Source organism: Panthera onca, chromosome B3, assembly GCF_046562875.1.
Source record: "Panthera onca isolate mPanOnc1 chromosome B3, mPanOnc1 haplotype 2, whole genome shotgun sequence".
Classification (NCBI taxonomy): domain Eukaryota; kingdom Metazoa; phylum Chordata; class Mammalia; order Carnivora; family Felidae; genus Panthera; species Panthera onca.
In genome coordinates, this window is record NC_138344.1 from 14,759,480 (window position 1) to 14,778,114 (window position 18,635).

Genomic DNA, 18,635 nt, shown 5'->3' on the forward strand with positions numbered 1-18,635 from the left:
ATTTGATCTAGGGACCTATCGGTGAATTGTAGGTTATATCTAATTACACTCATCAGCCAGTGTAAGTCAGGAACAAACCTTTCTATTTCACTCCAAAATACCGTGAAACCCCTTCAGGGAGTCTAATGATTATACTGTAGGGGTTTGTATGAACCAACGAGGGTAAATAATTAGACTATATTGTTAATTAATATCGCAGTGCCTTCTAGCACAAAGAGATTTAAGATTATGATGGTATTGAAGTAACAGTAAGTGGAGAAACTCTTGCTGTTGATGAAGCCAGGAGGAACAAAGAAAGTTTTGTCAGACTGACAAAAATACCCTGCAATTCTGGCAATCTGATGTCAAAAGTTTCGAGCGTGTTTAAAGGAAGTTTTCAATTTAGCGAGTGCTCTGTTTGCCAAAATGAATGTTGGTCTTTATTACCAAAAAGAAATCCAGAGAAAATGAAAGGCAGGTACTGTACATTTCTACTTGGCATGACAGCAAAACTTTTTGTAATCATGTGAACTTTCTGGAAATAATAACAATTAACGCAGATTTCATAATGGGCACTGTTTCAATTTTTGTTTCATTAAGCTGCGTAAAAATACAGGCTCATGAAAAAGCCGGTTCAATTAAAGCGTGAACTTTTCATGATTTCTAACACATTTTACCTATTTTTAATTGATGGAAGTGTTACCGTATTTTGCCAACCCAAGAATTTTTCACACTTCTTTAATTCAAACCAGCTTGATTTTTGCAATTCAAATAGACAGGTTATTATTTGGCATTAACTGGAAATCAAATAAAGCAATAGTAAAATTTATTAAATAGATCACAATGCACACATTATTTCCTAAAGAAATTTATTGTACACCATCAAAATACAGGAAATCAATTTTTGTTTCGCCGTAGCTAATCCTTACAACTCCTTAATGAGGAGGATACTAATATTCTGCAAAGATGATTTGGCAAGGGAGCAAATCCAAGCTTTAAAAAGTTACCTAACTTGCCCAAGGTCATATAGCAAGCACAAGGTCCATGATCCTAACACAGGTAATCTGGCCACCTGTCATATCTTCTATAGGCTGAAGATAATAAGTTCCTTGAACAAGGGTTGTATCTTCCTTTTTCTTTTTTTTTTTTCTTGACATATTAATTTATATGTTTTTTTGTTTGCTTGCTTGTTTTTTTTTTCCCCGATGCACTGTTCCTGGGCAAGGCACCTATTAGTAAATCTAGTTAATGGCTTGTTTTCAGCTTTCTATTAAACACAGCTCTCTACAACCTACATCTCTATACATTTACGGTCAAGCAACACTTAATGTTAATTACGGTGATTCCTAAGTCATGGCTAGATAGCAAAGAGTCATGTGAAGCATCACAGAAAGGTAAAGTTATGTCCACGTGTATCTTGAGCTACAGATTAGTTTCTCCAACTACTGAATGAGTCGATCAACGCTGTTGGTCTTATAGACACCACAATTATATCACAGCCCAAAATGAACCAACTTTTTCACCTTCTACTCAAAATCTCTCTTCGCCCGAGCTTCCCAACTAGACCCCAGGGAGTAACCCTCGAGTACTTTTTTTTGTCACTCACCCCCATTTGGTCACAGAGTATCCATTCTACCCGCTAATTGTCTTTCGGTTCCATTCCCTCCTTTACGTCTTCAGTGCCTTGATTCAGACCCTTACGTTCTTCTGCCCAGAAGATTTTTTTTTGACTTTTTTTTTTTTATTTATTTTTGAGACAGAGAGAGACAGAGCATGAATGGGGGAGGGGCAGAGAGAGAGGGAGACACAGAATCGGAAGCAGGCTCCAGGCTCTGAGCCGTCAGCCCAGAGCCCGACGCGGGGCTCGAACTCACAGACTATGAGATCGTGACCTGAGCCGAAGTCGGACGCTCAACCGACTGAGCCACCCAGGTGCCCCCTTTCTTTTTTTTTTAATTTTTTTTTTTAATGTTTATTTATTTTTGAGACAGAGAGAGACAGAGCATGAATGGCGGAGGGGCAGAGAGAGAGGGAGACACAGAATCGGAAGCAGACTCCAGGCTCTGAGCCGTCAGCCCAGAGCCCGACGCGGGGCTCAAACTCACAGACTATGAGATCGTGACCTGAGCCGAAGTCGGACGCTCAACCGACTGAGCCACCCAGGTGCCCCTGCCCAGAAGATTTTTAACAACTTGGTTACAGGCCACCTTGCACCCAGTCTCTCACAATTGGTATTCTTCCTCGCAGGTGCCCACAGTTTCTCAAATAGAAACTATTCACTTCTTTTTTCAATTTTTTTTAACGTTTATTTATTTTGAGAGAGATCGGGGTGGGGGGGGAGGGGCAGAGAGAGAGGGAGACACAGAATCGGAAGCAGGCTCCAGGCTCTGAGCTGTCAGCACAGGACTCAAAACTCACGAACCGCAAGATCGTGACCTGAAACAAAGTCGGACACTCAACCAACTGAGCCGCCCAGGTACCCCAGAAACTGTTCACTTCGTAAAGACAGCTGACAGCTGTTCCTGCCTTAAAGACGTATTTCCCACCGTGAGATCCGTGGAACTCTGAAAACACTGTGAATAGGGAAAGACAAATAGGTTTAAGACAAGCTCTTGGAGGGGCAACTGGATGGCTCGGTCGGTTAAGCGTCCAACTTCAGCTCCGGTCATGTTCTCGAGGTTCATGGGTTCAAACCCCGCGTTGGGCTCTGTGCTGACAGCTCAGAGCCTGGAGCCTGCTTCGGATTCTGTGTCCCCCTCCCTCTCTCCCCCTCTCTGCCCCTCCCCTGCTCATGCCCCGTCTCCCTGTGTCTCTCAATAATAAATAAACGTTAAAAAGTTAAAAAAAAAAAAAAAAAAAAAAAGAGACAAGCTCTTGGAAATGTATAAGGCAGAGTCATATATTAAAGGCCCTGAGAAGTCCTGCAGGAAAGAACCCCATCCAACAGCCTAACCCTGCGTTCCCTACTTGTATTTGGCCTTAAAACCCCCTGTTTTCACAAACAATACCAATTACCACCTCAAGGAACCAGTATTCTTCGAAGGATAGCTTGAGAAAATACCGTCCTGCCAGATACATTCACTGCCATGCCAGCTCAGCCGCATGATTCACCACCTTCCTCAACCAATTACCAATTAGCCGTGTTCATGGCTCCTTCCGAGGTGATCACATACTCATTGTGTCGAGTTAAACACGAAGCCCCTTCAGAACAGAAGGTCTGTTCCCCGATGTTTCGATCTGAAGAACTTTTCCTAACAACTTCAAGACCCAGCTCAAACGTTAGCACTGCTCTCAAGCTCTCCTCAAGCCAGTCCTCCGTGCTGCTCCGCTGTGGGCCATCGTTCTAACATTGCACGCATTTGTTCACAGGCTCCCCTTCCCAACGAGGTTATTAGGCCCTTTTATGTTTGCATCTGGAGTACCTAGCGTATGGCAGCAACTCACCCAATGTCGATTGCAGGTCCATTTCGTCGTATTCTCATTCAGTACCTTCGAGATGGCAGGTGTCAATGCATATTTGTTACAAAATTTCTCATGACCGGTCAAATCGACTTGAAAGGACACGCAGCTGTAGGGGTGACAGCTGAGATAAAGGGGTGTTATCTCCCCCGGGAGAGGTACCAAAGGCCCCGCTCTAACTCAAGAGGCTAGATTCGGTCATCTAATCGACCTAGCGGTAGCCTTATTCCTCCCCGCCCCCAACCTCATCAGCACCCTCTGCATCTGTACCTCCCTGGGAGGGGACAATCGTCTCCAAAAAAGGAAGCCATATACTTGTCAGCCCCAGATACAACTCATCAGTGGAAGGCACTAGTGTGCACAAGGCACAATGTTGGATGCCCAAGGAGTCCACGCCCTTGCCCGGAAGTATATGGTACCCAATGAGGTATCCCAAGAGGAACGGCAGCTTCCTTACTACTCACTGCAGGACACAATCCACTGGGAAACAGTCTAGCTCTCCTTGGCTCTGAGGAAGTTAATTTCCAAAGAGTTGCATCGAATCCTTTTTGAGGATGAGGCGGACCTGTCAGAGGAGGATAAATGAGGCAGCATTTAAAACCATTTAACACCTTGCTCGGCACTCTCAATAAGAGTGTATCACATTTGATTCTGCTTCTCCTGGATTTTACAGTTTATAGAAATAAAAAGAGGAACCACTTACAAGAAATTAATAACCAGCTCAAAAATCAGCTACTCAGTGTATTTTGGACAGATCTATTTGTCTCTGCCATTCTCCATGTTAAATGAAAATTAAAACACACTCTTTAAAAACAAACAAACAAAAAAGCCCTCCTAATTCAGCAGAACAGCATTCAGCAGTCTGCATCCGAAGCCACCTAAATGTGCTGACTCAATTTATTGTCCAAAGTTTAGCAATTTGAGACCACAATGTCTTTAAGATAAGGTCTGGATACAACCTGGGCATGGATGGTCTGGCTCCGTCACAGGAGAGTTAGAAATTCTCGTTGGAATCTAGCAGAACATAAATGTTTCTTTCGTAAGGTTGGGACCTTTCAAATTATTTCCCATTATTTTGTGAGGGAGTCAGATGCATGCAGCAATTTAAACAAGCCAGGCAGGCAACAAGCCACAGCCTGCACTGGGGACTGGACGAAGTCACACACAAAGAAGACTTGAGGGGCGCCTGGGTGGCGCAGTCGGTTAAGCGTCCGACTTCAGCCAGGTCACGATCTCGCGGTCCGTGAGTTCGAGCCCCGCGTCAGGCTCTGGGCTGATGGCTCGGAGCCTGGAGCCTGTTTCCGATTCTGTGTCTCCCTCTCTCTCTGCCCCTCCCCCGTTCATGCTCTGTCTCTCTCTATCCCAAAAATAAATAAAAAAACGTTGAAAAAAAAAAATTTAAAAAAAAAAAAAAAAGAAAAGAAGACTTGAGCCGTCGGGGGGTCCGGGCCCCAGCTCTTAGGAGCATGCATGTTCCCAGGGTTGGAGTTAATGAGGCCATTGGTTCCCTCCTTCTCCTTTCCAGAGATTATCATGATCAATTTGCATGATGATTATGGAAAAAAATTAAAACACTATTCCCAAAGATCAAGTTAATAAAGGCCTTTGAGACACAGAGCTTCCTGGAGGAGAAAGCTATCTTTTTCTCTGAAAGAAGGAACAGCACTTAAGATGAGCTCCAGTCTAGCTCAGTGAAGCGATGGTGAATCCCTACCCCCCTCCCTATTTTTTTTTTTTAATTCATAGCCTCTTACACCTCGATTAGACCTCTCTCCCTTAAGAGCACGTAACGAATTTAATACAAATTCAGACTGAAATAAAAAGAGCAGGGAGAGAGGGGGGATTGGAATAAAGACAAGAAAAGAATATGAATCAGAGGAATTCTCTTGTGGTTGAAAAGCCATTTGCTGGGGCGCCTGGGTGGCTCAGTCGGTTGAGTGCCCGACCTCGGCTGAGGTCACAATCTCACGGTCTGTGAGTTCAAGCCCCGTGTCGGGCTCTGTTGCTGACAGCTCAGAGCCTGGAGCCTGCTTCGGATTCTGTGTCCCCCTCTCTCTCTCTGTCCCTTCCCCGCTCATGCTCTGTCTTTCTGTCTCTCTGTCAAAAATAAATAAACCTTTAAAAAAATGAAAAAAATAAAAGCCATTTTGCTCCTCCTTTCAGTGACAGATCCTACGTTTCCTAGATTCAAACAAAAAAAAATCATTTCTCCTTTGCGCCTAAGAGAGAGACATCTACGGTGACTCCTCTCTCCATAGGAGCCACAAAACTGTCCTTACTGCCTCGCTTAAAGGCAAGAGTCTCACATACAGAGCGATTCCTTCTTCAGTTCAGTTCTTACCCTGTTCCTGTCTCTTACGTGAGACAAGATCCTGCTTTTCCCTTCGAGGGAGGTTTGCCTTTTCTGTTCCGTAGAGAAAGCCTTTAACCACCTTGGCAGCCGGCTCGGAGGATGAAATGAATGAAACCAGTCGGCTCCCACTTCCCCTCTGACAGAATCTCTTGTTTGTAGGCAGTCGTGGTGAAAAGCCCAGGTGATGAAGGGGAAAACCTAGCCAAGGCACAAGATCGGCTTTCTTAAGCTTGTTCTTCGTGGTATCGCTACAGGACAGAGTGGGTGATAAAGCAGGACTGTATAAAAACGCAAAACAGAAGTCTGTGCAGCCCTTCCGTCTACTATGCATTTTACATTTAGCATCCGACCTATCTTTATCGGATTTGCAACAAGAAAAGTAGTAAAGCCAACAAACACTCTATATCACAACTAACTTTCCCGGCAAGTCATCTCCATGTCTCTATTTCGTCCCCCTTACCTCATGGTGGGGAGTCTCCTGGGTGTAAAGACATTCATACCCTTTCTCAATAATTTGTGTTACTGTTGATCCAGGCTTTTCCCTAACCCATGCTACTGTTGACTCCCGTAGTGCATGGTCACCAGGAAGCCACCTGTCACAGTTTATGTCCAGCAAACCCACAAAGAAGGAAATACAGTAAAACCTTGGTTTGTGGACACAGTTCATTCTGGAAACATGCTTGTAATCCAAAGCACTTGCATATCAAAGCAAATTTCAAGGGCCATTGGCTCGGTTGTGATCACGTGACCTTCGGTGTCAGGTCCTACTCTCCCTAAGCTAATCTCCCTATTGGGAGACGTTGCTTGTTTATCAAGATAAAATTCATTAGAAAGGTTTGCCCGTCTTGCAGAACACTCCCAGAACAAGTTACTCGCAATCCAAGGTTTTACTGTACTCTTTTCTCAGCACGGAATCTGACGAAGAAAACACTCTTAAGAAAAAAGGATACTCTTGGAGTGGCGTTTTTACATTTTATCTATAATTTATCCGTTATGTCTTGCCAATGACTGAAGTCACGTCTTTGAAAATTGAAGGCTGTCATTCTAGGACAGCTGTGGCCGTAATAAATCGATTCGAGAACGCTCACCCAGGATGCATGTTGTGCCCAGCACTGTGTGAAGTGAGATCCAGCTTCCACCAAGCCCAACACCCGGTGCTGGATCCACCCACCTGGAGGAAAGAAGGCCTTTTGGTCATCCCTCTGTCTCAAGGGGCACCTTTTCCTGATAATCATATTTGATTCAGGAAGCTCAGGGCTCGGGGATATAGAAAGCTTGTGATCTAATGACGCTAATTTGGTAGCAGATGATACAAATTACCCAAAAAGCAGTCTTTATGGATAAAAGGTAAACAGTGGAGAGGCCATTGCTTCCCCTTTATAGTTTCTATATCTAGTCTTTGGGCAAGCATAAAGACGCTGTCGTGTTCAGTCCTCTTAATTCTATGAGGCTCGCCTTCCGGTGAGTCAACTCACCCCCGACCACCCAGCAGCTAATATGTGACCCTGAGATCCCGTTTCTCCCCAAGGAAGGAGGACCCAGAAGAAGGAAGGTGGGAGGTTTCTGATGGGAACGTGTGGTATTTAGCACTAATCTCTAATGCCGGGCACAACTCTTGGCACATGGTGGACTCTCGAGATGTCTTTGTTGAACGGAGCTCAGGAGGGAAGGCTGGAGAACCAAGATTTTTTGAGCAGGTCTGGAAGGCGCCTAGAGGATCGTGTGTCAGGAGGTGATCGCTCTTGGGGTGGCCTCTTTCATATCGCTGTAGTGCCCGCCCTGCCCCCCCGCCCACTACTCACTGCCCCAACATCACTCCAAGGGATCGGGGACTTTTGTTCCCAAGCGTCACCAACAGGCAGGGAAGTTCAGACTACTTCCTGAAGTCTCCCCTCTCGCCTGCCAGTTGGCCTTTCTTCCAGTTCACGTACCTGCGCGAGGAGACGGGAAACCCCTTGAGGAAAGCTTCCCATCCATCTTCCTGGTGGTCTTTCATTTCTTTGCCAATAAGACGATCTGCTTCACAACACACTTCGATATATTTGACATCTGTCATAAAACCCGGGTCAGGCATATCTGTCTTCTGTTAAAATAAGCCACTCTACGGAGGCACTTCCTCTGCTGTTAAGGCCCCGCCAGAAATAATTATTGACACATTGTCCACACGTCCAGCCAACCCTCTTAATAGGAGCCATAACTTATGGGTCCTGGGTTCCCCCACTCCTCCAGAGAAACCAGGTAACACTTAGGGGACCAGAAGGAGACGCCATGATATTAAAACATGAAGGGAAAGCTGTAGCTGAAGCAACTGACTTGAAATGAACACCTTCCTGTAACATCTTTCAAAAGTTAGTGACTGTGGCGATACACAGCTGTTTCTTTGCGAGGAGGCATAAATTTTCCTCAAAACACTTTACCCAGATGACACCGATGTTCAGGCAACGCAGAAGGAAGCTGATACAAGTTTTCCGAATGACAGCGATCCCTCTTTAGACTTCACGTGGCTCAGCCTTTGGGAGGGTTCCTTACTGGGGACGATTCTGGACACTTGGACTGTCAGTGCATCCTGTGAACGTGAGAGCATTTGCTTCTGATTCTCGCTGCTCCCTTGACAGGCACCCATGGAAAGGGTAGCTCTCAGCTTCCCCCAAAGACCTGCCAGTTGGAAAACTTGTCTCGAGATTGTTAAAATCACTCCTACGCTCAAATGCATTATAGCCCTTTGAGCCTGTGCGGGCCAAGGACATACAGCAAATTATATAACGCAAATTATATAAGAGAGTGTGGGCATATATACCTCTCCCTGCTGATCAGGAAGGAAGAATAGAGATGACTTTTATGAAGGAAAAAGGACTTTTTTTTAAGTTTACCTATGTATTTTGAGAGAGGCAGAGAGAACATGAGCTAGGAGAGGGGCAGAAAGGGAGAGAGAGAGAGAAAGAATTCCAGGCTGACTCTGCAGCTCAGAGCCTGACACGGGGCTCGAACTCACACGCCGTGAGATCACGACCTGAGCCCAAATCAGGAGTCCTTTAACCGACCTAGCCACCCAGGCGCTCCAGTAAAAAAGGATTTTAGAAATGCATGTGCTAACTTCCTGTGGGTTTTGTTGGAGTAAGGAAGGGGGACCCCTTTTTGAAGATGGCTGCAAACGTTTCCTCATGGAAATAATTGCCAGGGAAGTGACACTTCAGCAGCTCAGATGTAGCAGGCAGGACAGAACACGTTCCTCGTAACAAATGTTCTACTAGGCGAAAGTAAAACATTTGTTGGAATGGATTTGGGTCAGCTTGACCACGTGAACAACCCAAATGGCTCTTCGGTGGGCACACAGGGCGGGGGTGTCCGGGAAGGGAGGGGTTGATGCATAACAAAACAATGCAAAGATTAAAACTAGAAGTGGCCTTTATTTGGGCCACTGGGGTAAAGAGACTAAGAAAATATCCCAGGATCCATGGTAAGAAAGTTTGTTCTCCCCGCAGACCCAGACAGGGCTTTTAAGAACAGAGGAAATGAGGGGCTCTTGGGTGGATCAGTTGGTTAAGCATCCAACTTTGGCTCAGGTCATGATCTCACGGTTTGTGAGCTTGAGCCCCGCATCAGGCTCTCGGCTGTCAGTACAGAGCCCACTTTGGATCCTCTGTCTCACTCTCTCTCTCTGCCCCTTCCCCACTCGTGCTCTCTCTCTCTCTCTGTCAAAAATAAACGTGGGGCGCCTGGGTGGCTCAGTCGGTTACGCGTCTGACTCCAGCTCAGGTCATGATCTTGCAGTCCGGGAGTTCAAGCCCTGCGTCAGGCTCTGTGCTGACAGCTCAGAGCCTGGAGCCTGCTTCAGATTCTGTGTCTTCCTCTCTCTCTCTCTCTCTCTCTCTCTCTCTCTCTGCCCCTCCCCTGCTCATGCTCTGTCTCTCTCTGTCTCAAAAACAAATAAACATTTTTAAAAAATTAAAAATATTAAAATAAAAAAATAAACGTTAAAAAAAATTAAAAAGCAAAAACAAGAGCAGAGAAAAATGCCCAAGTATCAAAAAGTGCACACAAGAGAGTAATAGTCCTGGCTGGCAACGTACTTTCCGGGTCCTTTTTCTCACCCCACGCTTGTAGAGATGCCAGACAATTTTGTTTGCACACACATAACCTGACTGCTCCATGCTAAAATGGGAAATAGACTGTCCTGTTCAAACTGGAATAAATTGTTGAAAGAAGCATAAGGGTTTAAGTGTCTTCTTCGGGATCAGGAAATCATCTATCATTGGGACTTTGAGTTAGAGCATTGTAAAGAAGAAACTTGTTCTGTACGTTTATGCTGCTAAACTAGGAAGAAAGACTGCTGTTGAAAGAGATGTTTTAGCAGTATCTGGACGAGAGATTAACTCTGCAGGAGGCAGAGGAAATCGCCAATTTCCCCTTTGTCCACCCCACTCAACTCAAACCACCCCGAACTGTCAGTGGACCTGAAATCGGAGGAAGCAGCTAATTGGATGACCAGTAACGACACCGGCGCTGAAGGATGTTAAGATAAGGGTAACGTAACTGGTGTTTCCAACTAGGAGCAGATCCGTTGCCGGAATCGAAAAACACCAGCAATGCCAACGGACCCCCAAAACGATCGGTCTTCAGTGTCCCACGCCACAAGTGTCCGAAGCAGAGTGTGGTTTATCCTCTGCCGAGTGGATGCCCACGTCCACACCAAAGTCGGAACGAACGCTTCCTCCCCAGGGTTTGTGCTAGACAAGCGGGTCCGGCGCTGGCCGGGACTCCCCAGCTTTTCCACAGATGAAGGGGCATCCATTTCTGAACTCAGCGAAAGGACCATCACCTGTTAGTTGGTGGCGTGTCTCAGGTCTCACAGGGTGAACGGTTGCTGAACAGCAGGCATTCCGAGATCTGCAGGGAATAAGAGCCTCCTACACGAGCCCACCCTCCCTCTCACGTGCAAAGTACCTCAACGAGATGCCTGCACCCCGTCCGGTGCCAGTGATAACAGAAGTCAGGCCGGGAAGGTTTTTCATTCTACGCCGGCAGCCAGTAGGGGATCGACGTCCCATGGAACGTTAAGTACCTTGCGCATCAAGGCCTTGGCATGTCGCTTACCTTGGCGGTTGGGGAGGGGGCCCATTCCCACCGAGTGCCGTCTACACACACGTGGCAGATGTGCTGGGGAAGAACTCCCCCACCTTCTTGCCAGATTCTGACGCGGTGCCCGATGCCCGCGTTTGGAGGGAATTGGTGGCACTTTTCGTACGACCGCACGTAAGACAGCGCGTTGTTTCTCCCTGAGAAATGGCTCGCCTCCGCTACGTAGGCGAAGAGCTGGGTTCTGATCCCAAGGACTGCTCTGGAGGCTGCTGCCCGTGTCCTAGGAATGGAACAACTTCCCGCCCACACATGATGACTTCTCTCGTCCCGGCGGTCCGGCTTCCGCGCAAAGGTCTGTTGTACAAAACCCTGGCCTGCCCCTTCTGACTTCTGCAAGTGTGATCTCCTTTCCATCCTGTGCAGCATGGAAAGCAAGTGACACGTGTTCAGGTTTTATGCTACCAAGGTCCTTGGCCTCGTCGTGCCCACATTTAAATGTGCCAAGACCGCGCATTTCGACGGCACAGTCTTCACTTCCCGACGCCGAAATCTGTGCCTGTAGGTGAGAGAGGACTGGATGCTATCACCCCGATGGCTGATGATTGATGATAATATTTCTACATCCATCGCTAAGCCTCTTAAGTTTCTTCTTCACTTTGGGAGTACTTAGCATCTCAGCCTCGCTCAGCCAGGCGCTCCATAAATGCACCTTTATAAACCTCTCAGGGGTAAACTGGGTCAGTTGATGTTGTTTCAGAACATCTGGAAAAGAGTCATCGGGGCGGGGAGGGCTGTAAAAGCTCTTTGTGCTCAGGCTCAGGGGATGGAATGAAAACACGGATGTGACACATACCAAATGATTCTAAAACATCCACTTGTTTGTAAGGGCCCCAGCTACGCGCTATCTGCTTTTGCTTCACATGGGAGGGGTTCGGCAAGGACACGGAGTTCAGATTATGTGTGAGTCCTCCCACACAGGCGTAAAAATCCCTTCTCTGGCATTTCTTAGGCGAGCGTTTAAGTTTTTATTTGTTTATTTTGAAAGAGAGAGAGAGAGAGAGAGAGAGCCAGGGAGGGGCAGAGAGGGAGGGAGAGAGAATCCCAAGCAGGTTCCCCACTGTCAGCGCAGAGCCCGACTCGGGGCTCGAACTCATGAACCGTGAGATCGTGACCTGAGCCGAAATCAAGGATGCTTAACTGACTGAGCCGCTCAGGCGCCCCCGCAGTATTTCCTTATAGGGAGGGACATCCAGACATTTCAGGGAAGGAAAAAGTCGTTCTTTAAGCATCTTGAATTCCAAGCGGGGGAATTTCGTAAGTGACGGAGGGATGCATTTTATGGTTCTCACTTCCCTTAAAATAGTAATTAAGAAAACACATAAGAGCTTCTCCTTAAGGGGCGCGCTGAGAGTTAAGCTTAGCTGGCCCTCCGCACTGGCCATATTGCACTGTCCTCCTGGATTAGCCCGGGTGCCAGGCTGTTCCTTCAAATTAAGACAATATGCTTGTAGTGATGAACTAATAGTGTTGACCATCCATCTTCCTTTTGTGACCTGGCTCTCGTCGAGCTGAAATGAAGCCACGTCTTCTGCCTGTGGCTGATTAAACACAGAGTAAATCCGCATCTCTAAGGAGGCTCTAATGATTCTCCACAGAGCCCAGGTCAGGCCAGCCGGCACCTGCCGGCCCCAGCTCGGCTGCTCCCATCATAAAACGGAGCATCGGTGTCAGAGACGTGGTAGGTTTCTTTCATCCGGTGTATCGCTCCGGCCAGACCGAATGAAGCTTGCTGGGGACACGAGGTGCCTGTCGCGCCACAGGTAACACACGGTCCCCAGGGAAGGCTCGTCCTCCTCAAGAGTGAAAAGCCCACCACTCTGGGCAAAAACCTGTGCCTTTGCTAGAAGTCTCCGCGGCTTACACCCTGCGGTCTTCTTTTAATAAAAGCGGGTCGGGAAACATCAAGGGGAATCTTTAAAATAAGGTAATCCTTTATTCATCCACTCATTTCTTCTTCTTCTTTTTTTAATGTTTATTTATTTCATAGAGAGAGACAGAGAGACCGTGAGAGTGAGGGGGAGGGCCAGAGAGAGACAGAGACACGGAACCGGAAGCAGGCTCCAGGCTCTGAGCTGTCAGCACAGAGCCCGATGCGGGGCTCGAACCCACAAACCCCGAGATCATGACCTGAACGGAAGCCGGACGCTTAACCGACTGAGCCACCCAGGCGCCCCTATTCTTTTTTTTTTCATTCATTCAGTGAAAGCTTGTCGAGCACCTGTTGTGAATGAGGCCCCATGCCAGGAACTCGGATTTGGACACGAACACGGGGTCAATGCCGCCCCTGCCCTCCTGGAGGTCACATCCTAGTGACAAGACAGATTCATGATGAATTAAGTACTTACCACTGTGAGCGGTACCCCAAAGAAGAAGGAGCACTGGGGGTAGATAAGGAGGGGACTGATGTTTTCTAGGCTTCAGGGAAGATTTCCCTGGGGAAGGGATAGTTGAGCTTAGACCTAAAGCACAAGGGGGTAGTAAGTTAATAAAGCGATGAAAGAGTATTTTCAGCCAAGGACACAGCATGTTCAAAGATCCTGGGGTGCAAAACTAATGCTTGGCCCATCTGAGCCCGGTGAGAGGGAGAATGTCTAAAGAGGAGGCTGGTTCCATAGCGGGGCTCAAAGGCCTTTAGGCTGAGGTAAGGAGTTAGAGTTTTGTCCCAAAAGCTTGACTGGAACTGGTGGTTTGTAAGCAGGAAAGTAAAATGAAATCACTTCTTGCCTTTTATGGAGCGGGACTAATGTCGCCGGGCTATATTTGCCGGGCGCGGTGCAGATTTGTAGTTTATGATCTCCAAAGATTTCAGCGTTCCTTTCAGGTGGGTATTTTTAGCCCCATCTTATAGGGAAGGAAACTGAGGCTCAGAGAGGGTAAGTGACTGGCCGAGATCACACAGCTGGCCAGGTGGGGCCAAGTCCCCTCAAGGTCAACCTCACACCCAGGTCCTTTCCTCTGCCTCACGCTGCCTGCCCACACACAGACTGAACGCTCGCCTGCGAAACACTTGTGACGTTCATGTAACCTCACTTTCTCCCAATGGCTTGACGTTGAGAGAATTTCCTATTTAGTGATTGGTAATAAATTAGAACTCCATTTAAATCGTGATAGAATTAAAGATTGGGTCGCAGACTTACCTCATCTCTTAGAAAGGAATCCTAGGACCAAAGTCTTAAATGAGTTCCCTTTATTATTATTTTTTTTAATAGTGAGCTCTGGGTTTGTTTTGTTTTCTTAATGTTTATTTATTTATTTTCAAGAGAGAGAGTGAAAGGCGGGGGGGAGGGGCAGAGGCAGAGGCAGACAGAGAATCCCAAGCAGGCTCTGAGTTGTCAGCACAGAGCCTGACGTGGGGCTCAAGCTCATAAGCCATGAGATCATGACCTGAGCCAAAATCAAGAGTTGGACGCTCAACCCGCTGAGCCACCCAGGTGGCCCGAAGGAGTTCGATTCAGAAGCTAAGAACCAAAGATCTGGATTCAGAGTGAACTGGGTTTAAATCCCAGCTTGTCTGGTAGCTGACGGCGTGATACAGGGGCGCCTGGGTGGCTCAGTCGGTTGAGCCTCCGACTTCAGCTCAGGTCATGATCTCATGGTTGGTGGGTTCAAGCCCCACGTCGGGCTCTGTGCTGACGGCTCGGAGCCTGGAGCCCGCTTCGGATTCTGTCTCCCTCGCTCTCTGCCCTTCCCCTGCTTGTGCTCTCTCTCTCTCTCTCTCTCAAAAATAAACAAATATTTTAAAAAATGTTAATGCTAAAAAATTAAATAGCACGTGGATACAAATGCGAAGTCTCAGTTTTATCCTCCGTAAGTGCCTATATTCGGACCAAGTTCACTTGGTTGCTGTTAGGATTAAATAAAATAGTGAAACAAACCAATTCTCCACGTTTCTGGCACACTCCATACTCGTTGGCCGCTAGCACGACCACCTGCACCATCATCGTGATTATGGTCATCACCATCCTCTGGTTAGTTCACCAGTTCACCACGTTAGTGGCCCATCAGACACAGCACCGCTTTCTCCTGGCGTGTGATTTCTGCCCTATTTCAAGGGCATCGCTCACGTCCCCGTCCTCGCGTCACTGAAAGGGATGTGCACTCACCCCAGGCAGGTAGCTGAAGACCACGTCCGCCTAATAACGCACGCAGCAATTAAGCTCAACCCTGTCTGAACACGACGCAAAGGAGCAAAGACCGAAACAACTTTGCAAAAGGAGATACCTAACGGAGACGGGTGGCTATGGGGCATTTAAAACGTAAGTCCCCTTTGAAATCAGTAGCTATGACAGATGGAAAGACTGTTTTGCCTGGAAAACTGCTTCCTTGTCTCGAGAGAGTCTCTTTTTTTTTTTTAAATACGGAAGCTATCAGAGCGATCGTTTTTCACCACGGACAGTTTACATACAGATATTATGTAAACAGCAGGCAGATGCTCGTAGGTCTGATGCAAGTTCCCACTGAAGGATCTCAAATATCTCAAATCCAGAAATATATCTGGGCAAAGCCGTCTGCTCCCTTGATGGTTATCTAATGCGATTCACAAAATTTACTGTTAAAATGTAACAACGCCGGGGAGGCGCCTGGCTGGCTCAGTCGGTTGAGCATCCGACTGCGGCTCAGGTCACCATCTCAGGGTTTGTGAGTTCGAGCCCCACATCCGCCTCTCTGCTGTCAACAGGGAGCCTTCTTCAGATCCTCTGTACCCCCCCTCTCTCCGCCCTTCCCTCGCTCACTCTCTCCATCTCTCTCTCTCTCTCAAAACAAATAAACATTTTTTTTTAAGTTTTTAAAAACTGTAACCGTGTTGGAAAAGCCCCCTGTCCAGTGCCTGGCACTCGTGCAGCCTTTGATTGATGTTAACTATTGCAATAATACGACGAAAATACTTCAGGTTGAACAGACTTCCCACCCCCTTTCCTTCACTGAGAGGCAATTGACATGTAACATGTGCACCTTTAAGGCATGCAAGGTGATGATTTGACACACCTACATATACCGCAAAATAATTACCACAGCAGGGTTAGTTAGCATCTCCCCATCACCTCACATAATTACCAATGCTCTTTTGTCGGCAGCGGAGGGACATTTGATAGCCACTCTGAGTACCTCTAGTCACCATGCTGTGCATAAGACCCTCCGAATTCGTTCATCTGATAACTGGAGGTTTGCATTCTTTGCCCAACATCTCCCCATTTCTCCCAGCCCCAAGATCCTGGTAACCACCATTCCGTCTGTCTCTATGGGTTCAGGTCTTTTAGACTATACGTGTAAAGGAGATCACACAAGGTTTGTTTTTGTCATCAGACGTATTTCGCTTAAAGCAATGCCCTCAGTGCCCACCCGTGTTGTCCAAAATGGCAGGATTTCCTTCTTTCTTGTGGCTACACTGTTATTTCTACGTGTGCACGTTAGATTCCCAGAAATGTATACATACCACAGCTTCTTTTTCCATTCATCCACAGGCACTTATAGGTTGTTTTTTTTCATGTGGGTTCTTGTGAAGAATACCGTAATGAACACAGGAGTACAGACACCTCATGGAAATCATGATTTCATTCCCTTTGGATACATACTCAGAAGCGGGATTTGGGACCATAGGGCAGTCTCTTTTCTTTTTAATTCTTAGAAGAACGTCCAAACTGTTTTCCATGGTAGTTCTGCCCATTGATGTTTCCACCAACAAAGCACAAGGGTTCCTTTTTATCCACATCCTCACCCACACTTATCTCTGGCCTTTTGGGTTTTTGGGGGTTTTTTTTGCTTTTGTTTTTGTTTTTTGTTGTTGTTGTTGTGTGAGTGTGAGTTGGGAGGGGCAGAGAGGAGAGAGAGACGGTCTTAAGCAGGCTCCACGCTTAGCTCAGAGGTCCTCGTGGGACTCTGTCCCACGACGGCGAGATCATGACCTGAGCCCAAACCAAGAGTCAGGCGCTTAACAACCGACTTAAGCAACTGATGCTTAACCCAGTCACATCACTCCTGTCTTTTTGATAACAGCCATTCTAACAGGTGTGAGGTGACACCATTATGATCTTGATTTCCATTTCCCTAACGAGTAGTGATGTTTGGTGTCTCTCAATGTACCTTCTGGCCATTTGCATGTCTTTTTTTGGGAAAACGTCTGTTTAGGTCTTTTGCCCACTTTTTCGACAGATTGTTTGGTTTTCCGCTACTGAGTCTTGTGAGTTTCTTAAGTATTTTGGATACTAATTCCTTATCAGATATACGGTTCCCAAGTATTTTCTCCCTTTGCATAGGTTGCCTTTTCATCCTGTTGTTTGCTTCTTTTGCTGTGCAGAAGACTTTTGTTTGAAATAGCCCCACTTGTTTATTTCTGCTTTTGTTCTTTGTGCTTCTGGAGTCAGATTCAAAACTCATTGCCGAGACCAATGTCAAGGAGATTTTCCCCTATGGTTTCTTCTGGGAGTTCTATAGTTTCAGGTCTTAGGTTTAAGTCTTCAGTCCATTTGGAGTTAATTTTTATGAATGGTGTTAGATAGATAGGGATCCAATTTTATTCTTTTCTATGTAATTATCCAGCTTTCCCACCACTATTGAAGACACAACCCTTTCTCAGTTGGGTATTCTTGGCTCCTTTGTCATATAGTCATTGACTATATATGTGTGAATTTATTTCTGGGCTCTCAATTTATTTCCAGTGGTCTATGTGTCTGTTTTTATGCGTTACCATGCTATTTTGATTATAATAGCTTTGTAATATAGTTCAAAATCAGGACATGTATGAGGCTTCCAGTTCTGGTCTTCTTTCCCAACACTGCTTTGTCTATTTGGGGTGTTTTGTGGTTCCATAGGACTTTTAGGATGTTTTTTTTCTATTTCTGTGAAAAACACCATTGGAACTTTGATAGGGATTGCACTGAATCTACAGATGGCTTTGGGTAGTGTGGACATGTTAACAATATTCTTCCAATCCAGAAGCATGGGATATCTTTCTGTTGATTAGTTCTCTTCAATTTTTTTTACATCAAAGTCATATAGTTTTCCAGGTAGAGATCGTTCATCTTGGTTACATTTATTTCTAAGTGTTTTATTCGTTTTTGGTTCTGGTGCCAATGTCATTGTTTTCTTCATTTCTTTCTTTTTTTTCTTTTTTTTTTTTTTTTTGGTTTTAAGTAAACTCTACACCTACCAACATGGGGCTTGAACTCACGACCCTCCATGTTCTAGCAGCTGAGCTAGCCAGCTCCCCCCCCCCCTTCATTTCTTTTTCAGGTATTTTGTTGTTAGTGTATAGACACACACCTGATTTCTGTATATTGATTTTGTATCCGGAAATTTTACCAGATTCCTTTTTAAGACGTTTTTGGTGGAATCTATAGGATTGTCCACATACAAGATCATATTATGTGGAAGTACACCCAATTCTCCTTTTTTCTTTCCAATTTGGATCTTTTCTTTCTTTCTTTCTATTTTTTTTTCTCTCCTCTCCTCTCCTCTCCTCTCCTCTCCTCTCCTCTCCTCCCCTACCCTCCCCTCTCCTCCTCTCCTCTCCTCCTCTCTCCTCTCCTTTCCTCCCCTTCCCTCCCCTCTCCTCTCATCCCCTCTCCTCTCCTCCCCTCTCCTCTCCTCTCTTCCCCTCTCCTCTCGTCCCCTCTCCTCCCCTCTCCTTTCCTCCCCTCCCCTCTCACTCGTCCCCTCTCCTCCCCTCTCCTTTCCTCCCCTCTCCTTTCCTCCCCTCTCCTCCCCT

The 18,635-nt window shown here is 46.4% G+C and overlaps 1 protein-coding gene across 10 annotated transcripts; it reads right to left on the bottom strand.

Moving 5' to 3' along the window:
- Positions 1–1,141: 1,141 nt before the first annotated feature.
- On the bottom strand, positions 1,142–14,605 carry LOC144616727 (uncharacterized). Of its 10 annotated transcripts, XR_013556421.2 has the most exons (6): positions 7,723–13,267; positions 6,880–6,962; positions 5,780–6,039; positions 3,709–4,003; positions 3,424–3,468; positions 2,156–2,552 (listed from the first exon to the last, which is right to left on the bottom strand). XR_013556421.2 is itself a non-coding variant. In XM_078448964.2 (5 exons), exons 1-5 carry the CDS (start codon positions 7,863–7,865, stop codon positions 3,522–3,524), a joined length of 570 nt encoding a protein of 189 aa, XP_078305090.1. In that variant the 5' UTR covers positions 7,866–13,267; the 3' UTR covers positions 3,458–3,521. The 10 variants fall into 10 exon arrangements, 2 of the variants coding, with proteins under 2 accessions (XP_078305090.1, XP_078305089.2); XR_013556414.2 differs by adding an exon at positions 1,142–1,709 and having other exon boundaries at positions 2,172–4,003; XR_014137782.1 differs by having other exon boundaries at positions 2,156–4,003; positions 7,723–7,840; positions 8,209–13,267.
- Between the last annotated feature and the right edge of the window lie 4,030 nt (positions 14,606–18,635).

What these genes read in the sequence shown, in the direction of transcription:
- LOC144616727 (XM_078448963.2), bottom strand. Translation starts at nt 7,865, where the DNA reads ATGCCTGACCCGGGTTTTATGACAGATGTCAAATATATCGAAGTGTGT. An exon ending in GGGCACAACATGCATCCTGG is followed by an intron (nt 5,990 to 6,879) that starts GTGAGCGTTCTC and finishes TGCCTTGGCTAG; the next exon opens with GTTTTCCCCTTCATCACCTG. An exon ending in CCAGTGGATTGTGTCCTGCA is followed by an intron (nt 3,548 to 3,902) that starts GTGAGTAGTAAG and finishes TCACCCCTACAG; the next exon opens with CTGCGTGTCCTTTCAAGTCG.